Here is a 9,060-nt window from a genome sequence, read left to right on the forward strand (position 1 = left end):
GCATCAGCCATCTAGCGCAATCCATCAATATGATGATCATTTAATGTGAGGCAGTGTACTTATTCTCTCCTCCTCGCTCTCCTCTGTGCTCTGCCTGCTGCTCTGCTCTGCACTGACCTGTTTGTTCTCATCTATAATTAGCCACACATCACAGAGCTGATCTAATTACTCTCACTCGTGTGGATACATATGGTTTTCATTTGCCTGCAGAGGTGACAGACACGGGGCCATGTGGCCGTCCGCCTGATGGTTGTCTTTGATCTGCCCTTACACTGGCTGCACAGGTGTTTGACACAACCTCCTGTCCTTTTCTTTATCACAGATTCAGCCTTAGATGACTTTGTGCTCATGCACTGTGTCTTCATCCCAAACAGTCAGCTGTGTCCGGTGCTGATGGCCCAATATCCTTTCAGCACGACATGTTGCCTAATACAGTTAAATGTTCCTTCACATCCCTCTGAAACCAGAAAAAAAGGACTTCCTTAATCTGCTCTGCTGTGATTGTTTTGATCTTTAACGGCTGTGCACCTACCACGCTCAGGCCTCGCAGGGCTCTGACCAGGAGAAGCTGGACTACACACTGAACAACAAGCGCAGGGTGATCCGCCTGGTGATGCAGTGGGCTGCTGTGCATGGAGATTACCTGCAGGAGGAGGACGTCTCGGTGGCCTTCCTCGAGGTCAGTCAATAGACATTAGTTACAATATAACCACTATTATAATAAGTATAATAACAATAATAATGCAGTAAAGTAATCAGTTGTGGTCCTTTTCTTTCATGTTAATGTTTTAGTGACAGTGTACAATGTCGTAGATCAACAGCTTTAACAATATGCGTCAGCAGAGGCTAACATAAAAACAGCGATGGGATGTAACCAAGTACATTTACTCAAGTGCTTTACTTAAGTACAATTTTGAGGTACTTGTAATTTACTTTACAGTGTTTCTTTTTTCTGCTACTTTATACTTCCACTCTACTACATTTTGGAGGCAAATATTATACTTTTCAATCCATTACGTTTATTTGATAACTTTAGTTACTAGTTACTTTGCCGACCGCTGCATCAGAGCGACAGCAGCACATTTTTAAAATGTTTTTTTGAAAACCAGTTGAATTAAAAAAACACTGATTCTGGTATCCAGAAAAATGCTGAATATTGTATCGATTCATAGTTTACGATATACAGAATGGCCCATTTCAGAATCTTATATGTTTTACTACTTCATTATAAATAGTAATACATGAATTTTCATCACTTTAATTAGTTTATTCATTAATCTTGTTTACTTGTTGGGTAGTTTAATCTGCAGTATTTGTCATATATTTAATATACTTAATTACTCAGTATAACCACTGAGTTAAACTATTCAAGTTGAACAAGTTTACAATAACAGTCATAGGCAAAATAAACACGACTGAAATGAAATTTTGTGGTAATTACTGATTAAAAAAAAATATTGGTTACACAACCAACTTCAGCTCGAAGCTCATTAGCTAAGCCTCACTGTTGCTGTCTTTAATATTTACCACCGGCACTTTAATTTACAACAGCAAACACACGCATCAGAGTTGTCCAGTTAGTCGAGTTAAATGGACCCTGCCAACCAATCAGAGTAGAGAATTCTCAGTGACAAACAGATTTCACCACAGGTGGGAAGTTCACAAAATTACATTATTACAGTTTTACAACGTGATGTAATGGATGCACAGTTGTACCGAGACATTTTCCAGTAATCCCCCCCCCAGCTGCATTCTTGATTCATAACATTTCTGAACCTTTTTTCTATTCAGAGCTTGTTGTGTTTTTCAGGAGTTTCTCATGGCGGTATCTAATGACGCCAAAGCAATTCCAGCTCTCAGGGATCAACTCACGAAACTGGAGAAAATTGTAAAGCGAAAGTAAGTCAGGGTTTTTAATATGTATTCATCATGTCATAGTCATCACGATCCTCCTGTGTGTTGTATATAAAACAACGCCCTTCTGTTTACTGTCTCTGTAGGTATTGTTGGTAGATGAACAGACAAACATAACTTTAGATGAATTGTTGCTGTTTTTTGTGTTTTAGCACTGAAGATGCCAGAGTCTCACAGAAAAAGGTACAACTCTTTTTCCTTTAAATTAAAGTTTATATGTAGATTTTGTTGTGTTGAGTTAAAAATGACGTGATGTCTGAATCTCTTTTGCTTTGTCACAGCACAAAATCCTGCTGCGGCAGTTCAGTATGGGAGATGAGAAGCTTCAGAAACGTCAGCCCATCAAGAGTAATGATGAAAGTGAGTAATGTCATGTCCCCACATGTTCGGGCCAGTAATGATACTAAAGGCTCATATAATATTGCCCCACAGTGCCGTGTCACTTGAAATTTGTATTAAATTAATGAATAAACCGATCATATCTGCTGATATGAAAAACCACAAGAAGACAGGTTTGGAAACTTAATCACCCACAACCTACACGCAACTCAACCAATGACTTGCTAAGGGTTTTAAAAAAAAATAGTCTTCTATAATCACCAGCTGCTGTTGTATCACTTATTTCAGGCCTAGATGCTGCAGTATTTGACATAAAATTATGTAATTAATGTATAATATTTGCCAAATGCCTTTGATTTTTTTATAGACAACCTTTTACAACGTCTATAAAGTTTCCCTGGAACCAAAAACTCACAAAATCGAACAATTTTATAAGGGAGTCTGGGGACAATTTACTATGATGCCATTATATTGACTGACCTCTCAGCACCTGACTGACTTTTGGTGTGATTGATCGGATCTCAGATGGGTCCTCCATGCATCTTGGGGGTGTTCACACCTGTTCTTAGAGCTGTCCACTTGTGATCGGATCACTCAGAACACATGTTGATGACAGCTGTGAACAGGGCCTAAGTTTCCACTGAAATTGAGAGCAGATATTTCGGTCAGATATAAATAAGTAGAAAAATAGAAAACCACAAATTTCCTGTGGTTTTGCCTCTAGCATCCTGAGGCAGTGGGTGAAAAACTACTGGTCTCAGTTTGTCTATAGAGACATAATTTAGTTAATTTGTCAATTTGAATTGAACCAAAACAAAATGTATAAGAGAGGCTTATGGAACATCTTCCACTCTTCAGTTCACCTCATTGATCTGTCTGAATTTAAGTTTAGTTGCTACCTACCATTTAGGTGCTACCTGCTACTGCCTCATGTAAAACCACAAAACCGTTTCTCTTTCTATCTGAGTTAAAGGAAATGAGTCAGTAGTTGCTCTTCACCTCATTTTATCAGCTCTTGCTGAACATTACCAAGCATAGAAAGCTTTACTCCAGTGAATCCTAACCTTATTTCCTTGTGATGCCTTGAAATTAAGCAATGTATGTTGTTTGTTTTGGATAAAACTCTTTTCCCTTCTTTTCTGTGTTGCAAATTGCCCCATGACCCCTCCAATTTATAGTGACGTCCTTTCTTTCTAACTTTCCAATATACCACTCCTTAAACCCTTCCTGCTGACAATCCCATATTTGCTCTGATTCATGCCTCCAGTCCTATTCAAAGTCTACTGCTGCGACCACACCTACACAACGATCCGTGCACCCGTGGCCGCCTCAGTCAGGGAGGTCATCGGTGCCGTGGCCGACAAGCTGGGGTCAGCGGAGGACCTGCTCCTGGTCAACCTCAGTTCGGCAGGAGGTGAGAGCGGCGGCAGCTACGTGTTAATCAAATGATTGGAGACGGCACATGGGAGAGTCCGAGCAGAGTGTTATACTCATTAATCCCCTGCTGACTTAGTGAGACATTAGCTGTCTTTTTCGGTGGGTTTGCTGACTGCGAACAACTGCTGCAGTAGGTGTGACGAATGGTCTTTAAAGCAGCTTGACATTCAGCACAAGATGGTTGGTAGCTGCTTCCATACTGTAGTGATGTTTCATTGTGTCTAATGCAGCGCTTACTCGCCCACACTTGACCCGCCCTTGACTTATGAAGGGCAAGTAGACAAATACAGAGCTGTAGCTTCTCTGTTGCTTGGAGTGGATTATCACAGAGCTCATTTAGGCTACTGTATTCTTAGCCATTGAGCTTTGGCGGTGTAAGGAAAATTCTAGGATGCCACTAGCTACGGCTGCAACTGGCGATTATTTCATCATCCATTAATCATTAAATTATAATCTTGATTAAGCGATCAGTTGTTTGGTCTATAAAATGTCAGAAATTGGTGGGACATGTCAAACAGTTTTTCCCAAAGTCGTGTTGTTCATGTTGTTTTGCTCACAATCCAAAGATATTCAGTTTACTCATAAAGAAACCAGAAAAAAAATCCTGTTGAAGAAGCTGGAATCAGAAATCTTCCTTAAAAAATACACAAACCAGTTAATTTATTATCAAAATAGTTAATATAATAGTTGAAAACTAATCATGTCAAATAGTAATGGACACTCTTTTAGCACAAATTTATTTTTCAAAGATACGAAGCCAGCAGCTCTGTTGGGCTGTATCTGTAAAGAGGTGCTTTGAGCTACATGCTAACGCTAACTGCTCCCAATGACTGTGCCAACAAGCTTATGTTCGAAGCTATTACGTTTACCATGTTCATTATCTTATTTTACTGTGTTAGCATGCTAACATGTGGTGGTAAGCACACCAAGCTGAGGCTGATGGGAATGTTTTGTAGTTTTACAAGAAAGAGATCACAATGTAAAAGGGAACCCAAAGTCATTAGGTTCAATTTATCTTTGTAGGCTGATCACTGTGACCTAATTCATCACTTGGTCGTTTTGACATTTCACTAGAAATGTCAAACTCATGGTCAGGGCATCAACAAGGTCGATAGGAGACATCCTCTGGGAAGCATGAGTGTCTGTACAACATGTAGTAATCCAGCAGTTATTTAGATATTTTGATTAGTGTGTGATTTTGTGTTTCTGCAGTTGTTTTATAGAAGGATATAACATTACATTAAATTGATGGTGTGCAATATTATCTAAAATTATCTAAAATTATGAAAAGACAATTCAAAATTCAATCTTTTTTAACCCTTGTGTGTTATGTTTTGTTCTACAGACAAAGTCATCTTCAAGCCCAACGATGTTTCAGTTTTCTCCACACTCAGTATAAATGGACGACTGTTTGCCTGCCGGAGGGATCAGTTGGATTCATTGGTGGGTTAATTTCTCCTACATAAACCTGTCACCCTCAACAGCACATCATATAAAACAGGGTTCACTTAACTTAACCACATTGTGAATGTGCAGATTCTTTTATATCTGTATATGTGAATCTTTTTATGTGTTTATTGTAATGTGCAACAACAACATTTTCTCTTACGAGCAGTTCAACAGCAGTCTTGTCTTTTCTTTGACTTCTTTTTAATATTGTAATGAATTTTGGCGAACATTCATGTCACAAGATGTATGACTCTTTTAGTCTTAGCATATTATTTTAAACTGCAAAACACAAATTCCCAAAACATTAGATGACATGATTATCTGATAAAAGAAAGGCTGTTTGTTTTTTTGTTTTCTAGACCCCTTTACCTGAACAGGAGGGTCCTGCTACAGGTCTGTTGGCCAGCTTTGAGTTAATGAGCTCCAAGGACGTGGCTTACCACATGACTTCCTATGACTGGGAGCTTTTTCACTGTGTACATGAGGTACGACTCTAAAACCAGGTGCCATTAGCAGAACTGATCCTTTATATGATATGTTTTGATGTCATACCATTAATTAAAGTTAACGTGGTCTGGTTTACTTTCAGTTGATCAACTCTTCTGTCCACAAGAAGCTCAGATGTGTTTGTCTTTGGTTTCCAACAGCTTGAACTCATCTACCACACATTTGGGAGGCAAAACATGAAGAAAACCACGGTGAACCTGGACCTGTTCCTAAGGAGGTTTAATGAGATTCAGTTTTGGGTGATCACAGAGGTGTGTCTGTGTTCTCAGCTCAGCAAGAGGGTGCAGCTTCTCAAGAAGTTCATCAAGATTGCGGCCCAGTAAGTGGACCTTTTTTTTTTCACAGTCTGTGTTCTTTAGGCTTTCAGTTTCTTTTATTCACAGCTCTAACTTACCTTTTCATGTTTCTGTCATAGCTGTAAGGAGTACAGGAATCTGAACGGCTTCTTTGCTGTCATTATGGGACTGAGTAACCCAGCAGTGTGCAGGCTGAATCAGACCTGGGAGGTGGGTACCTGTCTGTCTCATAATCATTCTTCTCCTAACAGGAAGTTAACTTTTAGTGTTGTCCGTTTTCGCAGAAACTTCCCAGCAAGTTCAAGAAGTTTTACGGGGAATTTGAAAACTTGATGGTAAGTTGAACAGGAACTCTTGCACTGTCAGCTGTGAGTGTGCGTGGGTTTAGCAACATCACCTCGGCCAGGACAGTGATGGATCTGATTAACACAGCAACGGTACATCTCAGAACAGTGTGATTGTTTCCACAGGACCCGTCCAGGAACCACCGGGCATACCGGCTGACAGTCTCCAAGCTGGAGGCTCCGATCATTCCCTTCATGCCGCTGCTGATCAAAGGTCAGAGTCGTTCATTTGATAACATCATGTTGACCTGTACTTTAAAGTTGTCAACATCTTTAACTATCGAAACAATTTATCTTCCCTTTTCTCTGACTTACCTTGTTTTTCTTCCAGACATGACATTCACTCATGAGGGAAACAAGACATGTATCGACAATTTGGTCAATTTTGAGAAAATGGTGAGGCTCTGAAGGTGCAGATTATTGTTGAACAGTTGGTGTAAATCTTTGTTTAGCCAAACAGCTAATTGCAGTGTTGTAAAAATTACTCAAAAGTCATACTTGAGTACAAGTAAAACTAAATTATAATTATATTTCCGATACTTACTATTGGCTGATTATTGGATCTGATATTCAGCGTTTTTCCACTTATTGGAATCAATGGTTCTTTTATCTGATTTCCAATAAAACAAATTAATTTATAAATGCGCTACTTTGGCTCTGATGATGCAATCTGCAAAGTAACTAGTAACTAGAGTTATTGAATAAATAAGTACCTCAATTATACTTAAAGGGGAATTCCAGTATTTTTAAACCTGGGTCCTACTGTATATTTACATGTTTTGGTCTGTAAATGATTGTAACTTACCAAAAGTTTAGAAATCAGTTCAGTAGATTACCTCAGCCGTCAGCTGTTATGTTACAGCTGCAACGTCTGTGATGTAATCCTTTGGGGCAACTGCGACTGTCAAAGTTACGTCCACTAAAAGTTCTTGTTTTTGCCACTGTCTGACAACATTAAGGAAACAATTCCTATCAAGATATTTGTTAAAAAAAAAAAAAAAAAGTCTTGCTCTGAAATCACACGAGAGGTGAGTTGTCGTATCCAGCTAGGACTTCTAAACTAAACTAAACTACATTCTTGCTGGCAGTTCATCCAGGTAAACTCCTAACACAACTCACCTCTTGCAAGATTTCACAGCAAGACTTAAAGAATCTTACCATTAAACAAAACAATCTGTCTCCTGTAGGAATATCTTCTCTAATGTTGGTAGACCTCCGCCCGTCAGTAGCAAAGACAAGCACTTTTAGTGGATGCTAGTTTAACAGTCAGAGTTGCCCCAAAGGACTACATTGTAGCCAGCTGAAGAGATCTACTGGACCGATTCTTGGTAAGTATGAATCATTTACACACCAAAACATGTAAAATGTAGGTTCCAGGTTTAAAAATACCATAATCAAGTGCAGTACTTGAGTAAATGTACTTAGTTACATTCCATCACTGGCTAATTGTGTATGTGTGTTGCTGATTCTCGCTCTTTGTCTTTCAGCGGATGATTGCGAACACAGTGAAGATAGTGAGATACTGTCGGAGCCAACCATTCAGTGAGTGTGCATCATACAAGTTTGATAACAAATAATACTTTAACGTAGGCTCTAGTTTTCTCCGTTGATGTTTTGGGAAATTCATTTGAACATTTACTACAATCTTTACTCATTATTCCATTTTCTTCAGGTCCAGATTCACCTCTGGCCAGCAAGAACCACCCAGAGGTTCGGACTTACGTACGTCAGCTCCACGTGATCGACAACCAAAGGACGCTAACTCAGCTCTCTCACAGACTTGAGCCCCGCAGGTCTTGAAACTACTCAGGGAAAGAAAATGTTACACTCTGATGCTGCGTCACAACATGACACGTGCTTGTGTTGGGATGAATTTACTTCAATGCAGGCAATCACATGGAGGACCTAACGACGTGTCAGATAATGAGATATTGTTTCAGACGCCGTTGCCTGACTTGTTAAGCCTTTTATTACAGTAATTTGTAGTATTTTAACAACAGTAATTGTTGGTGGGTGAAGTACCTCTCATATCACTGTGCTGCAGATATCGCCATCATCTCCAAGTCAAACACGAGCGACAGAAGAAGAAATTATATCTTTGGGGGATCTCATTCATCAGATTAACATTTCAGACGTAAACACTATGTGACGCTGACGCTTTAAGAATGCAAAGTCTCTTTATTCCTGATATTCAGCTGTTTCGTATCTTTTGTATCAAACAATATTTATACATATTTAAGTTTGTGAGAATCTTAAGTGTTGTAAACTGTATACAAATATTTATTTTGACCTCAGCATGCAAACAATTATTAAGATTGTTTGACTTTTTATTCACGTGAGCACATTTCTCTTTTAAGGTCTGAGATACAGTAAATGTCTGAAAAACTTTTGTGTGCTTTCAGTATTAAATATTTTAGATGTATGTGTGTGTGATGTGTGTTATTGTTGTGTTTCATCCGTGCATTGTTTATAATCAAGGTTTGTCGGAAAAGCATCACAATAGTTTGCAGTTTGATTTCTAGCACAACAGAAAAGGCTCTAGTTTGAGAAGGTGTATTTCAGAGCATGCAGAAGCATTACTCAACTTCAGTTTTTTTAAAATAATTTTCATATCTTCATCTGAGGAGTGACTAAGTAAGAGTAAGTCAGTATTACTCATGATCTCCCTGATTCAGTTCCTAGGAGATGAAATAGTTGTTGAAATATCTAAAAGTCTAATCCTTGTCCCAAGTTAAGGATCCAGTGATTTACAGGATTTTAGGGGGATTTCATCT

At 38.9% G+C, this 9,060-nt stretch overlaps 1 protein-coding gene across 3 annotated transcripts in view; it reads left to right on the plus strand.

Annotated features, from left to right (window-relative positions):
* rapgef4a (Rap guanine nucleotide exchange factor 4a) overlaps positions 1-8,708 on the plus strand; it is a 44,032-nt gene extending 35,324 nt beyond the window's left edge. For all 3 annotated transcript variants that reach the window (XM_084361167.1, XM_084361168.1, XM_084361169.1), the window contains 15 exons: positions 323-401; positions 529-679; positions 1,811-1,899; positions 2,067-2,097; positions 2,196-2,274; positions 3,521-3,667; positions 5,036-5,133; positions 5,499-5,624; positions 5,787-5,965; positions 6,062-6,152; positions 6,227-6,277; positions 6,413-6,500; positions 6,618-6,682; positions 7,774-7,828; positions 7,959-8,708. In XM_084361167.1, coding sequence (XP_084217293.1) covers positions 323-401; positions 529-679; positions 1,811-1,899; positions 2,067-2,097; positions 2,196-2,274; positions 3,521-3,667; positions 5,036-5,133; positions 5,499-5,624; positions 5,787-5,965; positions 6,062-6,152; positions 6,227-6,277; positions 6,413-6,500; positions 6,618-6,682; positions 7,774-7,828; positions 7,959-8,086 — 1,457 coding nt within the window. In that variant the 3' untranslated portion in view covers positions 8,087-8,708. The remainder of the gene's footprint in view (positions 1-322; positions 402-528; positions 680-1,810; positions 1,900-2,066; positions 2,098-2,195; positions 2,275-3,520; positions 3,668-5,035; positions 5,134-5,498; positions 5,625-5,786; positions 5,966-6,061; positions 6,153-6,226; positions 6,278-6,412; positions 6,501-6,617; positions 6,683-7,773; positions 7,829-7,958) is intronic.
* Positions 8,709-9,060: the final 352 nt, after the last annotated feature.

This window comes from Pagrus pagrus (assembly GCF_965226575.1).
Source record: "Pagrus pagrus genome assembly, chromosome: 9".
NCBI classification, from domain to species: Eukaryota; Metazoa; Chordata; class Actinopteri; order Spariformes; family Sparidae; genus Pagrus; species Pagrus pagrus.